The sequence below is a fragment of the Phycomyces blakesleeanus genome (genome assembly GCF_001638985.1).
Source record: "Phycomyces blakesleeanus NRRL 1555(-) unplaced genomic scaffold PHYBLscaffold_28, whole genome shotgun sequence".
Taxonomy (NCBI): Eukaryota; Fungi; Mucoromycota; class Mucoromycetes; order Mucorales; family Phycomycetaceae; genus Phycomyces; species Phycomyces blakesleeanus.
In genome coordinates this window covers 503,566-525,306 of record NW_017265161.1, presented here as the reverse complement: position 1 = coordinate 525,306, position 21,741 = coordinate 503,566, and the positions used below count along the sequence as shown (strand labels likewise).

Below are 21,741 nucleotides of genomic sequence, written 5' to 3'. Positions count from 1 at the left end.
TTATGAACAATTGTTATTGATATTTATACTAATTATTTGGAATGTTTGTCTTGAAGTCTTATTCGATATAATGTCTCATCTGTAAAAATGTTAATTGAATTATTGTTTCTGCTATGTGAGAATGTGAGTGAGAGTCAAAGTAATTAATTACAAAAAGAGATTTGTTTGCCCTTTCTTCTTTTTGAAACAATTGGTTTGAACCTCCTCTTTTGCTTAAGCTCCAGCTTGCTGGCTACGACAATTGTAACATGGAATATTATAAAAATGGTCAGCTCTCAACAAAATTTTGGTTGTCCAGCAGTGCAGTGACATTGAAAAATTCTTTGCAATTCTAGAAAAATTATATTCTATTATTCTATTATTTTTCAATGACAGCTGTGACTAGATAAAAATTGATTTTTCTATTTGTAGAGCAAAACATCAATAAGTACAACAAAAAAGCATTGTGGTATTTCAGGTACAAAACAATAGAAAAAAAATATTTGATAATGGAGACATATAGAAATACTTTGATACTATATATAAGTTGTCTTTTATTTATAAATAAAAAGTGTCCCTTTTTATAAGAAAACACAATCTGCTCTTGTCATTACCTCTTAGTTTTTTAACACTTTCTTCCTTTATTATATTTGGTTATTAGAGTATATTTATTGCTTAACTAGTGTTGATGTCACAGTTAAGATATCACATTATGAAAAAAACTCATGATAATTCATGTCTTTTTTGTTTGTAAGAAGCATTTTACTAGACTTGGGAGATCTGATGACACTCCAAAGAAGATAATCAAAAGAGTGATCACAGTATTTGTTTGGAGGGTTTTTTTAGCTTTCTTAATTTTTTTGGGGTTTTTTGTTTTTATTAATTATGATAAATATAAATATAAGTGTTAAAGGAGAGGACTAAGTTCCAATTCTTGGCAAATGTAGGTTAAGGTCTTGTGAGCTGTATCAATAACAGCAAAAGAAACAAATGGCAAATTGTCAAAGATAAAAGTCCAGTGATGACTTCATATTGTAAAAATGATGCATCCAAAAACAGTAGAAGGGGGAATAGACAAGTTTAAAGAAGAGAGAAAAGAGAAGAAATGAAAAGCATTGTGTAGCATGGTTGAGATAGATATTGTGCCAAAGAATTCCAGTTACATGCTGATTCACACTACATTTTTAAGAGGACAAGTAAAGAAGAAATGATTTCGGGAGTTGTAGAATAAAGAGCAAATAGAGCAGGTAGAAGAGGAAAAAGCAAGAGGAAGCAAGGAGTGAAGACAGACTTGGCAAGAAATCTTGTTGTGTAGACCATGAAACCAAATTTTATAAGCTATCAGAGAAAAAAGGAAAGATCAAAATTTTTGTCAATAACAAGAGCTACAAGGGAAATTTAAATACTAGGTCTAGACGAAATAGTGAGAGCACAGCCTGTAGAAAGTATATGTAAAAAGACATACCCAAGTCTAAGAAAGTGTTAGCACATTAAAGAAAGGGAACAATTCAATGGATGTGTCAGCTTGAATAGGCAGAGATGAATATTGTTTGGTTAGTCCACAAGAAGAGCAACAAACACAAACAATTATATGATATACTTTGAGAGTGTTGAGTTGAACTAGGCCAAGGAACTTATTAATAATGCAAGTGTTGTGATAGTTGAAGTTTTTAAGAAGTTGTAAAAGAAAGAATTCAAGATTTGAGATGAGGAACGAAGATTTGTGAGAACTTATGTAGGGTTTGTTTATTGAGAAAGATTTGGTATCAAAATTTGACAATGTTTCTACACTGAACCACTACTCTATTTATATTATTTTGGATTGGGAAAATTATATGACTGAGGTCAGGTAATCGATCCTATCTGAACCTTAATCAGAGCAATGTAATCTTGGGATAATTAATGTATGATTAATTATATAAGTGTGTGTAGTCCCAATGAAGTATTAACATCGAAAGTAAATGTGTTTATGAGTTATAATTATGCTTATAAAAATCTACTGATGTATCCCATATTATGGTAATATCATCATATGAATTCTAATCACTATCATATATTATAAATCTGTGTGTTAAATAATAAAGTAATTGGTAGACACCTTTGACTGGAATAGCTGAGGCCTTATATTATTTCCTTCAGACTTATTCTCAATTACAGCAGTAGTCAATACTCATTTACAACAGCAAGAGAGCTGATGGCTGCTAGTGATAGAGATAGACCATATCAATTTTAGAGCAGAGTCAAAAGTGTAGAGAAAGGAGATCAAGAGATCTTGTCAGAATGGGGGGGAAGCATGCTTGGGAAGCAGAGACAATGTTGACTACTGAGAGAAACAAAGTAAGACAAGTAGCCAAATTTACTACTATATTATCAAAGCTGTGCAGCAGATAGTCAATAGCAGAAAAGACCAAGTGTAGAGAAGAGTTAAGATCCCGCCATTCAGAAGGATGGATATTTGGAAATAGAAGAGAAAAGAGAAGAAAGTAAAGAAAGTGAAGTCTGTAACAAGCTGAATATCCAGTGCAGAACCAAATCAGATGGGGACCAAGAAGCATGAACAATAGATTGAAGTGGACAAAGTTGTAGAGCACTCTGCTACATCTTAGAATTGATGATATCAAGTTCATCTTGCATGTGTAGGAGGCAGAAAGTATCCAAAGAAATTGGGGAGAAGGTGCCACATTGAAGGAAGCTATCCACAATGGACTGGATCTTCAGAAAGAAAAACATAGGTAAAGAGACCACATGCAAACTATGCCAAAGCTGAGAGAGCATGAGAGATGTTGAAATAGTGACTTTATCTTGAAAGAAGAGAAAGCAAGAGGAGTGAAGATTGTAGCTGTCCTCAATCCTTTGGAGAAGAGATGAGCAGAATGAGTCTTGTTGAGCTTTGGAGTGAATCTATGAAAAACTAAGATAAGGCAGAAGTGTAGTCATGCCAATTAGTAATGTTATGACTACAGAGAGTGTAGGACTAATTGGGAAGAAGATTACCAGATAGTGAGAAAGCTTGCATATTAAACGCAGCAGAATAGATAATGAGATATGTGTGGAGTCAGACAAAGTGAGCAGGATTTGAAAGAAAGACAAGAATATTGTCAACATAAGCTAGAAGTTTAATAGAAAGAATAGTAGTCACACTATCAGTGACAAAAGATCAAAAACCAAAAAATAATTGATCAATTATAGCTCATCACAACAAAGGTTCAGAAACCAAATTGAACAAGATGAAAAGGAGAGGGTCAGCTTGATGGAGACCATGCAATTATATAAGAGGGTGAGATAGAAAGCCATTAATGTTGATCTGAATCTGTATAGAGAAAAACAATTAAGTGATATAAGTTATTATAGATTTAGGAAAGCAAAAGTGATGAACAGCTTAGCAAAAGTATTTTGGGTGCACTTTGTCATATGTCTTTGCCTAATCAAGAAGAAGACACACTTCAGTTGAACTTTTCTCAAGTGTCTGAACCATGACCATCTGAGTGAGCTTTCCATTATCAGCAATAAATTGTCATTGAGCAAAGCTAGTTTGATAGAGAGTGATAAGAGGAGTGATTACAGAGATCAAATGAGAGTTAAGAGAATTAGTAGAGACTTTAGCATCAGTATTAATAAGTGCAATAGGTCACCTATTCTGAAGAGATGTAAGATCGCCTTTTTTTGGGAGAAGACATATGCAGATAGACATCCGAGTGGGGGGAAAGACACAATTCAACAAAGCTTTGCTACATATATACAAGACAAGAGTGAAGCATTTAGGGTAGTCAAGTATGAGTCACAGAATCTTGTATGACAATCCATCGGAACCAGAACTACTGGCATTAAGAGATTGAGAGGCACCTTGGCAAACAGTGTTAAGAGAAAACTTTCAAGTGAGATTAGTGAGGGCAAGATTGTTAGAAAGATTCTAAAGAAGATCATCAACAGCAACAGAAGTAATGGGCTCAAAAGAGCAGAGAGTCTCATAGAAGGCGGCAGCAACCTCTGACATACTGTCAGACTCAGTGCAAAGATAGTCAGTAACAGGATGGTATAGACTGGTGATGAGTTTTTTGGACTGACATGTAGCAATGGTGCGTTTAAGGAAACCTGCAGAAGTTTCACCATGTTTGGGCCATTGTCGGCCAGCCCAGAGAGCAAGAATTTCTATATGTTCCAGTTGAACCTGTTGGAGCTTTGTTTACTTATAGGAAGTTGAAAGTTCTGAGCAGGTTGATGACAAAATCAAAGAATTAACTTATCACACCGACTTTGAAGTTGTGCTTCTAGAGTGGACAGGGAAGGTGAGATTTGATGAGAGAAATGTTTAATGAAGCGAGTCACTCCGGACTTGACTAAATCCCAGTTTGTCTGTAGAGAATTGGAGGTGGGGAGAGTAGATACAAAGATGTAAAAAAAGACAGAAAGTTCATTCTGCAAAGAAGTAAGCTGAGTAAAGTGAGGGTTTGCCTACCAAAAGCCTTTACCACTGGTCTGAGAAGAAGGAAGGGAGAGTGCAACTGTGACCAGACAATAGTCAGACCACTATGAGTGTATATATTTCACTGAGTGTGAAATGGCACAAGAAGCAAGGTTTGAGGAAGCGAATATGTAGTCATTTGTAGAGGGTGATATCCCACAGTGAAAAGTAGGTTGAAGTACCTTGCCGGTAGGAGTTACACAGTCCACAAGGTGGTTAGTGAGAAATTGAAGCTATGGGCAAGATGGAGTGCTATAGGTGAGGATTTCTGAGGACTTATGGGGTTTTAAAGCTCCGAATTAGAGCTCCGCCCTTTGCTTACAGTGTCATAAAGCAATCTGTAGATTATCAGTTCAATTCCCACAAAAGACATATAAGTATTTAGTGAAATATAACATATTTAAATCATTATTATTAATTATTTTAAAGTTTGTTTTCTCTATCAATTTGTGACGTCTTGTGACATGCATATACTTAAAACAATATCGTGAATGTAAGCTATATAGATTCAGTTTGAGCGTCACATAATGTCACAAATTGATAGAGAAAATATAATTATAAAATATATATTATCTATTTTAAGTGTTATAATCTTATAAATAATATAGTTTGTGTGGCTTAGTCACCTGCCACGTCACAGAAAATTTTTTTGACAGCTTTTATTTTGTTTAACTATTATGTTCATTTGTTTTTTTTTGCTTTCTTTTCTTTTATTTCTACTTTATTTATTTTCAAATGGATAATCAATCTTCTTTATCAGTTCGTCCATTATCTATTCCTCTTTTGAGCTATGTTATGGCGTTAACATATACATCTGAAGTTGCAAAACAGTAAGTAAAAAAGTTATTTTTAATTATTATATATTAGTATTTAATATATATAAAGATATTTGATTGCACAGGGTGCTTTATATTCAAGAAATCATATTATTTTTAATTGTTCTAGTCGCTGTTCTATGGACTATATATTTGAAAAAGACAGAGACTACAATTACAGATGCAGTGGAGTAAACAGCATGGGAGCAACATGTTGTAAAAGAGAAAGAAAATCTGAAACATTGGATTCTTTCTTTGCACAAAGACATCTTTCCTATGATGTTGTTATGCAAGGAATATATTACTGGTTAAACCAGATTCCTAGAATGACAATGGGAGTTATGCTTGGTGTTTCTCTAGAAACTATAAGACATCTCATTGCTAGTATTCACCAATTGATTCAAATGAATTTAACGAACAATGGTATGAGAATTGATAAGTTTATAAGAATTAATTATATATAGATACATTAAATATTTTTATAGGAGGTATTGATGCCAATGGTCAATCCATTATTGTTGAAATTGATGAAAGCAAATTTGGAAAGAGGAAATATCACCAAGGACATTGAGTAGAAGGTGTTTGGGTTCTGGGGGGTAGAGAAAACAGCAGAACGAAAAACATTTTTGGTGACAATTCCTCAGAGAGATGCTGCAACTCTCCTTCAAGTGATAAAGAAGTATGTAAAGCCCAATAGCATTATTCACACAGATTGCTGGGCTGCATATGGGGGATTGTCATCAGTGGTTGATATGAACTATACTCATAGAACAGTCAATCACAATCTTGAGTATGTTATATCTGATGGTATTCATATCAATACTATAGAAGGTAAAATACTATAAAAGATAAAATTATTTTATTAACTTTTATTACATAGGTCTGTGGAATGGAATAAAAGTGAACTGCAAGGCCAGATTGCAAACAAAACAAATGGTGCCATGGATGTTGATGGAATTCATATGGAGAAAAAAATATGAGAACAGATTGTGGCAAAGAATGCTAAAAACGTTAGCTGAAGTTTCTTTTGGAAGCATTGTTGACAACCCAATATATACAAATTATGAATATTAAGAAGATAATGAAGATAAAGAATATACTGATTCTATAATGGTTTAATAAAAAAATATAAGAAATTTGGATTTAAATTAATTTGTTTTAATAATATTAAAACAATAATATAAAAACAAAACATAAAGACATTTTAATTCAAATATATCAAAAGAATAACATCATTCAACATCTAATAATAGATATAAGGTAAGCTTTATATCTTAAAAAAATTAGCTAAAAAAATATAAAAAGTGTAAAATGCATCCAGCCAGAATCAAACCAGAGTCTTTGCATCAGTGAACTATAACTGTAACATGTGGACCATAAGTATATGTAATTGAAAAACATTTATTATATAAAATCTATTGCCTCTAATTTAAAAGCATATTTGTTACCTTTCTTACATAAACTTTGAAACTGCATTATCTTGACAACAAAAAACAGTACCAAAATGTGATGACTATTGATTAATATCTACAAAATTCAGGCTATCCAAATCCGGTTTTGCCATTATTATAGGACAAATATTCGCAGAGTAATTTAAAAAACAAGATATTAAAACACAGATATATAGAACACAAAAAATGATTGGTTTTTAGCTTAAGAACATTAATCTGATTTTGAAAACTCATAGAGATATTATCCATATTGGTAGTTAAAATCTGGCTTTAAAAGCCCCATAAACCTTCATTCAACCGAAGGCCTCTGCAGTTCATAGTTCTAATGGTAATCATTGGTTTGATTTGGCCTCTGTGCCGAGGGCTTGACAAGTGAACCATGGTGGAGGGAAGGACGAAGAGTTATGAGATGCAGTGTTCTTGTATGTGGGGGACGTGAAAAGACTGCATCTCATGTTGCGATTAGGTGTATGTTGGGTAAGACAACATATTCTTTTAGTTTCAGTAGCATGAATAGCCCCTAGAAGAGCCTGCTTATTGGCAGCCATCTCAGGCTCCTGTTGCAATTAGGCTTTGTCAGAATTTACTTGTTCTGCAAGAGCGTCAAACATTGTATAGTCTTCAGGATCTGCAATATGGGCGGTGTTGTTGGATGGTGTTTCCTCTTCAGCATGACTGACTACATTAGCATTGCATTGTAGTTCAATCAGCAGAAGAGAAGATAAAGCTTTGTTAGCTGGATTGTAGATGGAATCTGCAGATGTACTAGTGGGAAGAGTAGTTGTCAGAGGGCAGGACAGCACAATGCGATCCTGGTGAGGAACATGGTTGAGATGGCAAGAGCATTTGTTAGTGATTGCTGACCTATGAGCAGGTTTGGAGATGTGGAGACAGTTAGATTGAAAATGGCCAGACTTGTTGCAGCTGTAACAGGTATATGTTTCTGAAGAGTGTGCAGGGCAGGCATTAATGTCATAGCCTATTTTTTTGCAGTATTTGTAATGGGAGCCCATATGTGCTCATTCTTCAAGGATGATAGTGTTGTCATTGTCAGAAATCTCATAGGCAAGCTTGGCAACTTGCTGAGCTGGTGGGTTGGGTTGTTCATGGAGGATACTGCCAGTGTCATCAAAAAAGTATAACTCTTGCAGACCACAATTTTGCGTACAACTCTGAAAGGGGAAAGGCACCATTAAAGTCCATTTACTTAATCAGAATAACAAATACCAGGGAGTCGAGACAATGCTACCCAATATACCTTGCAACTAGGAGCAACAGCAATACAGGCTGAGAAGAGTTGATCAGAAACAGAAATAGGATGTGCGCACACAATAGCACACGAAGCAGTGTTGAGGAATTGGACCTCAAGAGCAGTAGGAGCAGGACGACTGAAAAGAGTAACTTTTATACTAGAGTCTGCAAAAGCAGAGCTTTTCAGAGCATACCAGAAGGCATTGTGGAGAGGAGAAGTGGGAAGAGGAGCATTATAATAAACAAAGTGAGGTGCAGTACCAGCATGCCAGATGCGTGGTAACCCATCTGTTGTGGGGAGAAAATAAAGCAAAATATAATATAGATGAAAGAATTCGTGAGAACTTGTATAGGTTGTTTATTTCAAAAGAAAAGTAAAGAATGATAAAATTCAATTGTTTTTCTACACAGAACTATCTACTGATATTTATATGTTTGTCTAATTTATAATTCAGTGTGTGCTTAAGTAATCTTTATCATAATGAGTCATCTTCCAGGAGTATTGTTCTTCTGGAAAGATCTGGAAAGACCAATTGATATGATACTTCTCCAGTCAGATCAGTCCGAGAGTTTTGGTAAAGAAGAGCATTTATGCTATTGGTAATATTTTAGTATTCCGACCCAGATACTTGGGTAATGTTTTATAATATTAAATAGTTGTAATTGTAGTCTCTCAATTAAGTATTTGTATAATAAAAGAAATATGTAGATGAAATATAATGATGCCATATATATAATGTATATGTATTTGTATTTCCTATGTCATGGTGATAATAATAAATAATCAATTATGTGTATGATGATCTGTGTATTAAATAATATTATAAAGGGAGATCCGTTTGACTGGAATAGCTGAAGATATTATTTTATCCTTCAGTCTTACTCTCAGATTTAGCAGTAATCAATACTCATTCACAACACCATCAATGGAATTGCCATATATGATACGAGGCTGGTAAGAAAGAAGAGCAGTAGATGTGAGTGTAGCAGCAAATGAGTATGTATGTTTTGAGGTGGTGGGGCTGGATGGGGTGGTAGAGTGAGGTGAGAGTGAGCCAAAAGTTGAGGGGGGGGGGGGGTCAGTTGCCTTGAAATTATCAGAGTGAAATTAACAAGTTCAGAGTATATATTTCCTATTAAAGATTAGCAGTATTTTAAATATGAACAACTTCTGAGTGTTGTAAATGAGTATTGACTACTGCTGTAATTGAGAATAAGTCTGAAGAAAATAATATAAGGCCTCAGCTATTCCAGTCAAAGGTGTCTACCGATTACTTTATTATTTAACACACAGGTTTAGCATGCATGATAGTGATTATATTTCATATGATGATATCATCATAATATGGGATACATCAGTGGATTATTATAAGCATAATTATAACTCATAAACACATTTACTTTCGATGTTAATACTTCATTGGGACTACACACATTTATATAATTAATCATACATTAATTATCCCAAGATCATGTTGCTCTGATTAAGGCTCGGATAGGATCGATTACCTGACCCCAGTCATATAATTTTCCCAATCCAAAACAATATAAATAGCAGTAGTAGTTCAGTGTAGGAACCTGGTCAAACTTTGATACAAAATCTATCTCAATAAACAAAACCTACACAAGTTCTCACGAATCTTCGTTCCTAATTTCAAATCTTCAATTCTTCCTCTTAAAAACTTCTTCAACTTCAACCACCACAACACTGAGAACCTATTTTTACACTTTTAAAAAGAAAATTGGTTGCTAAAAAAGAAATGATTCTTCCCAACTTCCAAAAAAAAAGTGTAAATTTTTTTTTTTTTTACAATTTGTGTAATTTTTTCTTATTTTACACTTTTTTTACACCTTTGTTAGTCAATCATTACTTTTTATTTTAACTATCTAAACTAACAACACATTTATAAGTAAGATATAAAGTAAAATATCAATTTTGAATATAATTTTAAAGACGTATGTACTCTATAAATATAGTTTTTTACCTCATACTTTTTATGTACTGCAATTATTATTATTACAGAAGACCATATTTCAATCAAACACTATCCATATATTTATTTAATAATTAACACAAGCAAGTACTTGTTAGTTTAGTATTAATATACTTTCCGACAGTGACTTCTACTCTGATATAGCAGCAAAAACTCAGAAAAGTATAGAAAAAATTGTTGCTATATTTGGTATGAAAATGAAATATGTAATTACACTTTCCACAAAAGTTGCTATTATCTAATACAGTGATCTCTTCATAATTTCAAGGCCTAGAGAAGGCCAGGTGCCTTGAAATTATTGAAGAGTAAAATTAACAAGTTTGGAGTACATATTTTCTGTCAACTATGGGCGGAGTTTACATTATTCTTTAATAGAAAAAATATATCAAGTAATGATTCGATATGCTTCAATTCTCTATTTAAATCCATTCTAGTTAAATATAACCTCTGGCTGCATTGCTGTTTTCTACCCCCCTCTGTTTTGTAACCAATTATTGTTTCAAATTCTTATTCAATCAAATAATAACAGCTTCTTAGTATGCTTTTAGCTTATTATATAATGCTTATCTAATATAATTTTCAATCTTATGATACTTTAATGAAATCTATCAAATTCAGAACGAAACAATAAATATGAGCAAAAAAAAACCCTTTTGCTTAATATTGCAAATCATCTTGAGATTTGTGATATAAAAAAGAAAAAGCCATCTATGAGTGACCCTCAATTGGCTGAGTGGGCAAAGGAAACCTTTGGCTTTCAGAAAGCTCCTGATGCTTCTATAATCTTGAAGATTTTGAAGAGAGGAGATTAGGGCTTAATAATGCAAGCTGATATAAAGAACAGAAAGAATGTTAGAAAAAAAAATGACTTGTATATAATATATCTCAACATTATACATTTTTGCTCTATATAAAAACTAAAATTAATTTTATTATATTGTCATATAACTATAGCAAATCAAAGAAGCAGTCATTCTTTGGATCAACATTGCTGAAAATAATCAGATTTCCATCACTTGAGAATTGATTAAGACAAAAGCTACTATTTTTGCCAAAAGAATAGACGTTAAAGATTGTAATGCTTCTCAAGGCTGGATGGAGAAGTTTGGAAAGCATCATTGTATCAAGATGAATCGAATTCATGGTGAGGCTGGTTCAACAGATATAGAGTCGCTTCAGATTGACAAGACTGCTATCAAAGGGAAGATAAAGGGTTATAGTGCTTGTGACACCTATAACTTTGATGAAACAGCACTTTTCTATGCCACCCCACCAAGAACAATGATTTCCCACCAGAAATTTTCTGGTTGAAAGGAAAATAAGAAGCGGCTTACAGTAGGTCTTTTATGCAATGCCATTGGAACAGACAAATGTTCTGACATATTGATGATTGGTCATACAAAAAGACCAAACTGTTTTAATAAAAACAACAAAAAACAAGAGACAGTATATCATGTATTTTCTATGTATCATTACAACAGTAATGCCTGGATGACATGATCAATCTTCCATGTTTTCCTCTATTGCTTTGATTGTTCAATGAAAGCGCAAAAGTACAAGATGCTTTTGATCCTTGATAATTTCTCTGGTCATATAGTAGATTATGTGCCTACAAATGTTGAGCTTCTTTTTCTGTCTCCAAACACCACGTCCCATCTTCAGCCATTGGATGGTGAAATCCTTCAGGCTTTTAAGGCTTATTTCAAACATAAACAGTATGCCAAGGCATATCAATATATTGGCATGATTCAAAATGGCCAACAAGATAACACTATGAGAAAAAAAGAGGTGCACCTGGGGGTTCACTGGGGGGCCGCCCAGGGGGCTGCCCAGGAGGGTGAAGTTGATGTGGTGATCCAGACACTCGGATGTTGGATTTATCACATATAAGAACATATTCATATTTGGATAGTGTAGTAGCTATCATCTTGTCAGTATAAAATTTATATAAATGATTAAGTAATCAGCCCAATAATTATTACAGTTAGTACTGTAGATAATATCTTAAAGATTGTTAAGATAATTATATCATACTGCTGAGTAAACTGTGTCAGATCGATATGGAGCTAATTTAGTAGGAAGTCCTAAAGCTCTAGTATAAAAGAGAAAAGAATAGCTAAGAGTTAAAGAAGTATGATTTATGACTTGATGTCATAATTGTAACACTGACACTAGTTAAGCAGTAAATACACTCTAATAACCAAATATAGTAAAGGAAGAAAGCCTTAAGAAACTAAGACGTAATGACAAGAGCAGATTGTGTTTTTTTATAAAAAGAGACCATTTTTATTTATGAATAAAGAACAACTTATATACAGTCTCAAAATATTTCTATATGTCTCCATTATCAAATTTATTATTTTTCTATTGTTTTGTATCTGAAATACCACTGTGATATACACACCACAATTGAGTGAAGAACAGACCCCACAACCAAACACTGGTTCCTTCTTGCTAATGAACCTGGCAAGTTAACAATCTCCGGAACTGTTACATCCCAGGCACACGTACACTACGCACTCATACAGTGTAAACCAACTATTACACAACAGGGATTTGAATTACAGGGACTTTAATAGTAGCAGATACAAACAATATTATTTTTGTCTCTTTAATAAATAACACTCTCACAGTATCTACTTTTCTCATTATTGAGATACTAACCCATAAACAATCCCAAATATCTCAACCACAATTCTAAGTTAATGAAAAGTAAGGTCTTCAGTGGAAAAAACCCAGGCAACTTAGTGGAGCAACTAGCAATCCACGGCTATCTGAACTGCTTGGTAGATTTCAATGAATTGGTGAATCCAATTATACTCACAAGGATATCTCTGAACAACTTCCTGAAACTTTCATCTTTCTCTCTCTGCAATTATGACCATCAACTCTGGAGTCCGTTTGAAACTATACTCTACAGTCTTATCAATTAAATAAAAGAAAATTTTAGCTTCCACCAAAGTGAAAAAATAATATCCTTAACTCTCTCTTCATTGTTTGTCTACTTTTACTTAATAAACTACTTTTAAAATTATTGGAATAAGAATATATAACCTTTAAATAGTAAGAAAAATAATTTTTATTGAAAGTTTAATATTTGGTAACATCACCATGGGCTCTCTTCATATGGGCTATGCGAGCTAGCATAGACATGCAGTAGGCCTTGCATACGGCAGCTGGTATTTTCTTCCATTCTTCATGGATAACCTTGTCTAGCTCCTTAATAGTTCTTGGAGCTGGTACTCTTGCCCTTATCATCCAACCCAAATGAGCCCATAGGTTCTCAATAGGATTGAGATCTGGGCTATTCGGCGGCCGTTCCATTATTGGTATATAATGGGTTTTTATCCAGTTCTCAACAAGTTTTGATTTATGACAAGAAGCATTGTCTTCTTGGTAAATAAACTCCCCGTCATGTCTTTCACTTAGGTAACCATAAAATGGGAGCAACTTTTTTTCCAAAAGGTTTATATAGCCAAATTGGTCAAGGCTGTTAATAATCGGTTTTAGTAAGCCTACTCCTCCTGCCCACACACAGCTCCAAACCATCACTGAACCACCTCCAAACTGTACTCTAGGCATGATACAATCAGACTTCAACTTCTTCAGAGGAAAGCGCCAAATTCTAAGGTTTCTATACTTTGGAAAAATCATAAAGTGAGACTCATTGCTCTAAATCACATGATCCCATCTTTGATTGATTTCTTTGCAACGTTTAGCAAACAACAATTGTTTTTTTATGTGTTCTGGATAGTCTTGGCTTAAATACAGGATGACAAGAAGACATTCTGATCTTACAAATAGCTTTGCGAATGATATTCTTGGAAATGTACTTGTCAATCATGAGTCTTATAGCGTTTGTGAGTTCTCCAAGTGTGGCATTACAATCTTTCTTCATTTCGTGTTTAAGCTGGCTTAAATCTCTCTCACCCAAAATTGATGGATGTCCTTGGCGTTTTTCTGTTAATGGTGTGCCATTCTGTTTCCATCTTTGAACTGTGCTATGTAAAGTTGTCATGGGTATGCCTGTCTTCTTCGAAATGACAGTCAATGAAATATTATGCAGAGCACCACCAATAATAAGTCCTTTTTCATAGTCTGAAAGCTCTTTTCGTTTATTAGGAATACTTTTATTGATTTGCTGAGACATTGTGAGATTTGAATGAGAAGAGTTTTTAAAAAACACAACAACTTTTCATTAAAGATGTTCTATTTAGTTGAGTTTATACTTTTTTCTTTCATTTATTGTATGAGTCTGTATTTCTATACGTCTCTATTATCAAATTTATTAATTTCAATTGTTTCGTACCTGAAATACCATACGTACATCTCTGTATCCAAAATTTGAAATTAATTTATTATGTTTTAGTTGAATAAACAAGCAAAATATACATATTTTTCACATTTTTAACCATTCAATATAGATTGTTTTTGCTAATAAATATCTTTTCTACATAATAATATAGTCTAAAGCTTTTACTGACTTGTTTTTTATTATTTTCTATTGATATAAAACATTTGCAAGTGATTTTTACTAATATTTTCAAATTGTTGTTTTTTTGTTCAATCTTTCACAAATGAAATGTACAGAACTTTTGTAATTCAATCTTTAAACGTGATTCAAAAAATATTACAAAACGAACAAATACTCACTTTATGCAGAAAAAATCAACAAAACCAACCATTTTACTCTTATATTTCTATCTATTTTTTTGAACGAGTTATGAATTTTTTAAAAATAAATAAAAATGAAAATAAAAAGTTATGAACAAATGTTCTTCCACTTTTGCATGATTTTTCTTAGTAAATAAAGACAAGTGATTATACTGGATGGGGACAGGGGGGACTGGTTTTTGGGGGACAGCATGTGACACACAGAAACAATGAATGTCTGCCAGACAAGTTAAAAGTAGTCACACCTCTAATTATCTGCCAGACTACTCACTATAAGCTTGTTATGGCTTCCTCTGCTATACAACCGGACACCCCCCCCACAGGGAAACACCTCATAAACAGCCATACAAACAATTCACCCACTATCACAACACTCACACCCGGACTCCCTCTCACCTACTTGACTGCCCTAACAAACACTGCACTGACATTCTGCCATGCCATTGTACTTGGGTCTAATGACCCTCTGACAAAATCTCACACTTGGCGAGAAAGTACTAGCCAGTTCTCTGTTTACTACACTACTCCCCTGGAAACTTCTCCCAAATTCATTGTTTTCTTTGATGCTCTGCTCCAGTCCTTTTTGCCTGGCGAAATCTTTGGCCTGAACCCTTCCAATAAAGCTGGTACCCTCTTTGAGCTCCACTTGAGCTCCAAAGATGTTTGTGCTTGTGCTTGTTGTGTAGGCTTTTGGTACAACAACGAAACTGTTCTTGCCTCCTCTGCCATTGCTAGCTAATCCAAATTGTTTAAGCTGACTTTGTCAAAGCTCCCCCGATTACCTTCTCAAGAGTACACTACCTTGGATACCAAACTTCGTAATGCTCTCACAAAATATGGCTATGTGCATGATATCTCCATTAACACGTTGTTTGGGTTTATGGATGGAAGTGGACACGCATATATGGAGCGTCCTCCATATGAGGAAGGTGCCCTCCTTCCACTTCGCTTTAAAATGGATTTCGATGATAACACAATGTTCTTGGCCACTTGGCTCAATATGGGAGCCCATTGCGCTCTATGTCAAACCATGGGCCATGACCGTGACAACTGCCCCAATCAACTAAAAGAAACTCACTCGTGCTATGGCTGCCATCAGGTCGGCCATTTTCGCTCTAAATGCCCTCATGCTGCCAAAGTGAACAACTCATACAAATGGGATTGCAAGGTTCCTGAACCGCATGGCCCCCATCGCACCACTGCCACCCACAACTGACCCACTGTCACTCACTCTGGCTCACATATGAAGAAGACCCTCCCCCCCTCCTTCACCACAGCCAACCCTTATGCCCTACTTGACCCTTCACTCTCTTCTGCCGGGTCTCAACACAACCCCGCCAACACCACCAAAGCTGTACCCGCCGATTCACGCACCAAGACACCAAAAACACCTCCCCTCCCTTTTGAGGCGAACTTAGTTGATAGGGAAACACTCTCTGCTGATGATCCCATGCTCACCGATGACGACTTGGCAGAGGTGGAGGCATACTTTGAGAAAAACTGCGAAGACGACCCTATGAAGGGTATTGAAAAAACTATCCCCCAATAATAATTATGATAAAAATTGCATCTATGAATTGCTATGGATTAGCTAAAACTAACCACCCACAAACGCGCTCCCTATTTATAAGACACCTTCGATCCTGTGGGATCGATTTACTCACCCTTCAAGAAACTCATGCCAATACTGAACCTCTCCAACAGATGTTCCATACACAATTCCATGCCCAAGATTCCTTATGGTCTCCGCACTGCGGTCTTGTTTCTCTTTCTCTGCACCTATCTTTCATTAATCCTCTATTCAGCCCTTGTGGCCGTTGCATCTCTACTACAGTCATACATACTAATAATTCCATTTCCTCTTTCCGTATATGCGTTGTTTATGCCCCAGCTTCCTACTGGGACTGCTTTTCTTTCCTCCACTCTCTTCTCAACTCTCCAGCACTACTTCCTCATCTCCTATCCTCATGCATACTTTTGGGCGACTTCAATTATACCTACCACACTACTTCTTCTAACCCTCACCAGGCCCTCCCAAATGGCTTAACTTTATTTCTAACCATTTCGTGGATTGTGTCACATTGAGTGGTGAAGTCCCTGCCCCAACCTTCTACTGACAACTTTGCTCCTCCTCCATAGATTATGTATTTGCTTCTTCCGACCTTGCCCCATGCCGTCAGTCCTCTTCTGTGTCCTATATACATCCAAATTGGTCCAATCATTGTCTAGTAGCCACTACTTTTAAGTTTACTGCCAACCATGCAACAGGAAAGGGAATGTGGCGCACCAACTCTCGTCTTGCCTGCAACCCCACTTTTTGCACTGAATTTGACGCCTATATTTCTACCTCCGTATTTCTACTTTCTTCCTATATGTCCCCACAAGACCAATGGGATAGATTAAAACATATGCTTACAAAATTTATTAAGTCCTTTACTAGGCGCCGCACACAAACACTCACTACACTGGAGGCCAGACTTCAAAGTAAACGTGACAAGTTAATCCACAAGTTCAGACAACAACCCGCCCAAAACTTCCAATTGCCCATTATTGAAAGACAGTTGCAACAAGTCCAGCTGGAGAGAGTGGAAATTCTTGCCCTGCGTGCAGGCAAACATTGGCGAGAGAATGGAGAGATCTCCGCAGAATACCTCAAGCAAACAGTTGCAGAATGCCAAGCCTGAAAGAACATCACCAAACTACGCCATCCCATCACTGACCACTTACACACTGAGCCTGATGGCATGACTGAAGCTGCCACTTCTTTCTACAAAGGCCTGTATACATCTGAACCAATAGATCAACTAGCCATAGACGATTTACTTCGCCACCTTCCCAACGATCTCTGCCTCTCTGATACCGTATGTTCCTCTCTGACTGCTGAACTTTGCATTGAAGACATACGAGAAGGTGTGTCTCACTCTCCATGAACAAGTAGCCCAGGACCAGACGGCCTCCCTAATGAGATCCTCCAACTCATTTTTCATCACCATTCTTGCTCCCAGTTGCTGACACAAGTGTACAATAATGCTCTTAGTAGTGGCCAATTCCCTTCATCCTGGCAAACAACATGTGTTTCTCTGTTGCCCAAGAAAGGCGATCTCTCATCCCTGAAGAATTGGCGACCAATTGCTATGATCAACGCCAATGCCAAGATTTTCACTTGGCTTCTCAACACTCGAATGGTCAAAACTGCTGGAGTGCTTGTATCTCCGTATCAAACAGGATTTGTCCATGGTCGCTTCATTGCTGATAACGGTATACTTACAAAGCTGGTTATGGATCATGCCAATTCTACTGGTCACTCTGGAATCGGTCTTCTCTTGGACCAGGAAAAGGCTTACAATCGGGTTCACCCTGACTATCTTCAACAAGTTCTTGTTAAATTCGGTTTTCCTGCTTCAATTATAACCTGCATCACTAATCTTTTCTTCTCTTCTGACCTTAAGATTAATGTGAACGGTTTTCTCTCTCGTCCTCTTTGTCAAGCACGTGGACTCAGACAGGATGACCCCATGTCCCCTGTTCTGTTTAACCTGGCCTTTGAACCACTTTTGCGCCAACTCATACACGACCCTCAGTTTACTGGATTTGAGATCCAAAGTACGCCTGAACATCCCGCACCTCCACCCATAAAGCTACTCACTTATGCCAACGATCTTCTGGTTTTCCTCCCACAGATCCAGGACATGTCCCAATTGCAGCACCACCTCGCTACCTATGCCTCTGCTTCCAATGCACGCATCAACCTTCATAAGACCCAAGCTTTCTCTCTGTCAGGCAGACCTCATCCTCACTGGGCGGACACCCTTCACAGCTTGCAGATTGTCGATTGACATGATAGTCGCTCTCCAGAACCTCTCCACTACCTTGGCTTTCCGATCATCTCCTCCCTCACCCAACGCAACTCCTTCTGCTCACAAATCTTGTCTAAGATAGAGCGAGCTTCACATATCCACCTCTCCCACGCCTTGTCCTTCCGTGGCCGTGCTACTGTCCTAAACTCTCTTATATTGTCAAAGCTCTGGCACGTTCTTCGTGTTGTATCTGTTCCCAGCACGTTCTTTACCAAAGTTCGCTCTCTCATGGGTCGCTTTCTTCAGCATCAAAGCTTCCCACCGATTAGACTTGACACTCTATGTCTCCCCACAAAAATGGGCGGTTTAGGGGTTTTGAATCCAAAACTGCAACAAGGTGCCCTTCAGCTCCGTTGGCTTCGACCTCTGTTCCAATCCGCTTCGTCTCCTTCTGGTCTGGTGTTGCCTTGGCTGCTATATCTTCTTCAGCATTATCTACCTGATGTCCATCTCCATCTTCCTTTCATTTTTTCTGACCTCAGACACCCTCGACTCCGAACTTATATCAGTCCTTTCTTTAACCTTTTTGCTGCCTGCAATCTCTTGCCTCACGATTTTGACTCTACTGTGATAAATCTACTGACTTGTCTGGACATTCCTCTCGCCTCTGCAGTTGTGGTTCCACATGGTCTCCCTGCTTTTCCTGCTTCTTGGCGTCACCTCCAGATCCAGGATGCCTATGAGATCAACACCACTTTGGATATCCTTTCTTGCCACTTACCTTCTTCCTTTCCTCATTCACCATGCATCCTCCACAAAGTCCTTCAGCGGGTGGATGATCACTCTCTTTTCCTTCACGCATTTGTCATTCGTGCTTGCCTGCCTCAAAGTATCTTGACTGAACAATTCCCTGACTTGATGGCTCACACGGGCACTGAGGTTGACCCTTCCACACTTCTGTCGGCCCTCTCTCCTACCTTTCCTTGGAAACGCTTGTCTACATGCCAATTCCGTTCCTCCTGTGAAGTTGTCACTTCTTCTATTTAGGATGTACCACACAACATACGAACCATCAAATGGCGTCAACTCTGGTCTTTCATCCTTCTGTAAGCCTCTCGCAACATTTGGTTCTGGCTGCTTCATCACAAGATCTCATGTCAATCCGTGCTGCATAACCGTATTCCCACCTCATTTCCCTTCCCTAATTGTTTGCTGTGTGGAATGGAAATTGACTCTCAAGACCATTTTCTCTACGCATGCCCACTCAAGCTTCCTCTCTGGCACACACTCTGGCTCACGCATTTCGGCTTTTCCCCCCAATTCTCTGACATTCACAATGTGCTATACAAGTTTTCCTTCCCTCCCCCCCTTGATCCAACTTCACATCCTGCCTCAATCCTTGGCTCTGTTCTTTTAGCCTTGTGGAGACATCACTGGGCTTTCATATTCAATCAATCACCTTTTGTTGCCGCTAATGCCACTACCACTGCCAGTTCCCTGCTTTCCCATTTACAATCTGAAGAAAACCTTGATCAACGCCCTTTTTCTGTCTAAGTTCATCGTGTTTCTTCGTTTCTACATTTTTTTTTTACATTACATTTACAACTTAAAAAACAAAATCCCCAAAAACATTTAAATAATAGAAAAACCAAAAACAAGTTGTGGCGCCTCTTAAGCCTTTTGGACAAGAGTCCCACCAATAAACCAGAGCTCCGCTCCATACAAACAAAAATCACTATAAGCTTGTGTAATACCCTGTTCCCATCATCCAACAACCCCCTGCCCCCTAAGATTTACGAATTAAATTTGGGTCTCTCAATTGTAGGGGCCTTGCTAAGGTAAATGACACAGACAAATGACAACACTTTATACAATTTCTCCAATTACAATCTTTTAAACTTCTTGCCCTGCAAGAAATGCACGCCTCTCCAAACATTCAATACACACTTCACATGGAATTCCAGACTTTTCATAGCATTTGATCTTCACACTGTGGACTTGTATTTTTCTCACCCAATATCATCCTTATTACAAACTTTATCTCTCTTGACAAGCATGCTCTCTCTGCCTCTGTAACACATAGTAATAATACATTTGAGTCTTTTAATGTTCTGATAGTGTATGCATCTGCTACAAGAGCGCATCAACTCTCCTTTTATATCAATCTTCAATAACTTTCACCCTTTTCAGACATTTCTACAACCTCTCCCCAGGTCATTGTGGCTGGAGATATCAACTATTCTACTCATCCCACACGTACTAGACCTAGCAACATACCTTATTCTTGGATGGCCACCCTTGCTACCCACTTCTCTGACAGTATTCAGTCCAACACAATTGCACCACTACCAACTTTTTGCTGTGGCAACATTAACTCCTGTCTGGACTACATATATTTGTCCTATAATCTATCAGGGGCTACACATACGTCACAAATTGACTTCATCAATCCTGATTGGACTGACCATGCTCTTCTAAGCACACATCTGACACTGGAATCTTGCCTAAGTGGACCTGGTTTATGGTGTGCAAACCCTTTTCTCGCTCAGAATCCAGAACTTTGATCCATGATAGACAATGCTCTCACCAACCTACACCTTACTTTGTCCTCTCTAATGACCGCACAAGACAAGTGGGAAAGGATGAAAGGCAAAATCAAGGCAGTAGCTAGAAAATTTGGTAAGAAAGAAGCTTCCTGGCAAAAACGGCAATTACGTTGTCTCCAAAGTTGCCAGAATCGAATACTTCATAATTACAAAGCTATAGAAATACTGTGCATGCTGTTACCTACTGTTGAAATGCAGGTAGCTTCCTTACAGGAAGGAATGTCTTGTATCGCCTCACTCAGAGCAGGCAGAATATGGCAAGAGAATGGGGAAAAAGCAGCTGGATTTCTTAAACCTACTATAGCTACACAAGAATCTTGGCGAGCCATACCTGCTCTTATTCACCTGGAAACACAGACTTTATGTTCTTCTCATAATACTAAGACTGATGCATCACAATTCTTCTATACACGCTTGTACACAAAAGAACTGACTAACAATGAGAATACAGAGCAATTGTTGTCTAACCTCCTAGTAGAATGCCGACTTTCCAACAGAGACCAAGATATACTCCTTCAGGATTTCACCCTTCTTGACATTCAAGAAGGAGTTTCCTGCTCACCAAGACAAAGCAGTTCAGGCACCGACGGTTTGCCCTATGAGATGCTTAAGCTGCTCTTCACCCATCTTTTGTACTCGTCCTTAATTGTGAAAGTGTACAAAAATGCTCTCCAGGAGGTGGCATTTCCCACCAGCTGGTCAGACACTTGCA

General features: G+C 37.0%; 10 protein-coding genes across 10 annotated transcripts; 6 read left to right on the top strand and 4 right to left on the bottom strand.

The window, feature by feature from the left end:
• Positions 1–3,757: 3,757 nt before the first annotated feature.
• On the bottom strand, positions 3,758–4,814 carry PHYBLDRAFT_151255 (hypothetical protein; the record flags this gene model as incomplete). The annotated part of the gene is made up of 5 exons (XM_018432639.1): positions 3,758–3,847; positions 3,908–4,128; positions 4,233–4,431; positions 4,528–4,674; positions 4,764–4,814. 5 exons carry the CDS (start codon positions 4,812–4,814, stop codon positions 3,758–3,760), a joined length of 708 nt encoding a protein of 235 aa, XP_018285768.1.
• Positions 4,815–5,176: 362 nt separating this feature from the next.
• Positions 5,177–6,236, top strand: PHYBLDRAFT_151254 (hypothetical protein; the record flags this gene model as incomplete). Its single annotated transcript, XM_018432638.1, has 5 exons — positions 5,177–5,271; positions 5,387–5,679; positions 5,742–5,759; positions 5,857–6,046; positions 6,137–6,236. The coding sequence occupies 5 exons, from the start codon at positions 5,177–5,179 to the stop codon at positions 6,234–6,236; spliced, it is 696 nt and encodes a 231-aa protein (XP_018285767.1).
• An 803-nt stretch (positions 6,237–7,039) lies between these two features.
• On the bottom strand, positions 7,040–7,674 carry PHYBLDRAFT_151253 (hypothetical protein; the record flags this gene model as incomplete). The annotated part of the gene is made up of 3 exons (XM_018432637.1): positions 7,040–7,264; positions 7,295–7,472; positions 7,532–7,674. 3 exons carry the CDS (start codon positions 7,672–7,674, stop codon positions 7,040–7,042), a joined length of 546 nt encoding a protein of 181 aa, XP_018285766.1.
• Positions 7,675–7,726: 52 nt separating this feature from the next.
• Positions 7,727–8,162, bottom strand: PHYBLDRAFT_151252 (hypothetical protein; the record flags this gene model as incomplete). Its single annotated transcript, XM_018432636.1, has 3 exons — positions 7,727–7,879; positions 7,966–8,108; positions 8,153–8,162. 3 exons carry the CDS (start codon positions 8,160–8,162, stop codon positions 7,727–7,729), a joined length of 306 nt encoding a protein of 101 aa, XP_018285765.1.
• Positions 8,163–8,439: 277 nt separating this feature from the next.
• Positions 8,440–9,666, top strand: PHYBLDRAFT_188963 (hypothetical protein; the record flags this gene model as incomplete). The annotated part of the gene is made up of 3 exons (XM_018439589.1): positions 8,440–8,558; positions 8,788–8,913; positions 9,253–9,666. 3 exons carry the CDS (start codon positions 8,440–8,442, stop codon positions 9,347–9,349), a joined length of 342 nt encoding a protein of 113 aa, XP_018285764.1. The 3' UTR covers positions 9,350–9,666.
• Positions 9,667–10,773: 1,107 nt separating this feature from the next.
• Positions 10,774–11,263, top strand: PHYBLDRAFT_72134 (Homeodomain-like DNA binding domain-containing transcription factor; the record flags this gene model as incomplete). The annotated part of the gene is made up of 2 exons (XM_018442601.1): positions 10,774–10,823; positions 11,011–11,263. 2 exons carry the CDS (start codon positions 10,774–10,776, stop codon positions 11,261–11,263), a joined length of 303 nt encoding a protein of 100 aa, XP_018285763.1.
• Positions 11,264–11,491: 228 nt separating this feature from the next.
• On the top strand, positions 11,492–11,842 carry PHYBLDRAFT_151250 (hypothetical protein; the record flags this gene model as incomplete). The annotated part of the gene is made up of 1 exon (XM_018432635.1): positions 11,492–11,842. The coding sequence occupies one exon, from the start codon at positions 11,492–11,494 to the stop codon at positions 11,840–11,842; it is 351 nt and encodes a 116-aa protein (XP_018285762.1).
• Positions 11,843–14,909: 3,067 nt separating this feature from the next.
• On the top strand, positions 14,910–15,842 carry PHYBLDRAFT_151248 (CCHC-type zinc finger transcription factor; the record flags this gene model as incomplete). Its single annotated transcript, XM_018432634.1, has 2 exons — positions 14,910–15,287; positions 15,381–15,842. The coding sequence occupies 2 exons, from the start codon at positions 14,910–14,912 to the stop codon at positions 15,840–15,842; spliced, it is 840 nt and encodes a 279-aa protein (XP_018285761.1).
• Positions 15,843–17,124: 1,282 nt separating this feature from the next.
• On the bottom strand, positions 17,125–17,619 carry PHYBLDRAFT_72130 (hypothetical protein; the record flags this gene model as incomplete). The annotated part of the gene is made up of 3 exons (XM_018442600.1): positions 17,125–17,325; positions 17,354–17,393; positions 17,450–17,619. The coding sequence occupies 3 exons, from the start codon at positions 17,617–17,619 to the stop codon at positions 17,125–17,127; spliced, it is 411 nt and encodes a 136-aa protein (XP_018285760.1).
• A 1,092-nt stretch (positions 17,620–18,711) lies between these two features.
• PHYBLDRAFT_73929 (hypothetical protein) lies at positions 18,712–19,977 on the top strand (the record flags this gene model as incomplete). The annotated part of the gene is made up of 3 exons (XM_018442948.1): positions 18,712–19,418; positions 19,471–19,529; positions 19,664–19,977. The coding sequence occupies 3 exons, from the start codon at positions 18,712–18,714 to the stop codon at positions 19,975–19,977; spliced, it is 1,080 nt and encodes a 359-aa protein (XP_018285759.1).
• Positions 19,978–21,741: the final 1,764 nt, after the last annotated feature.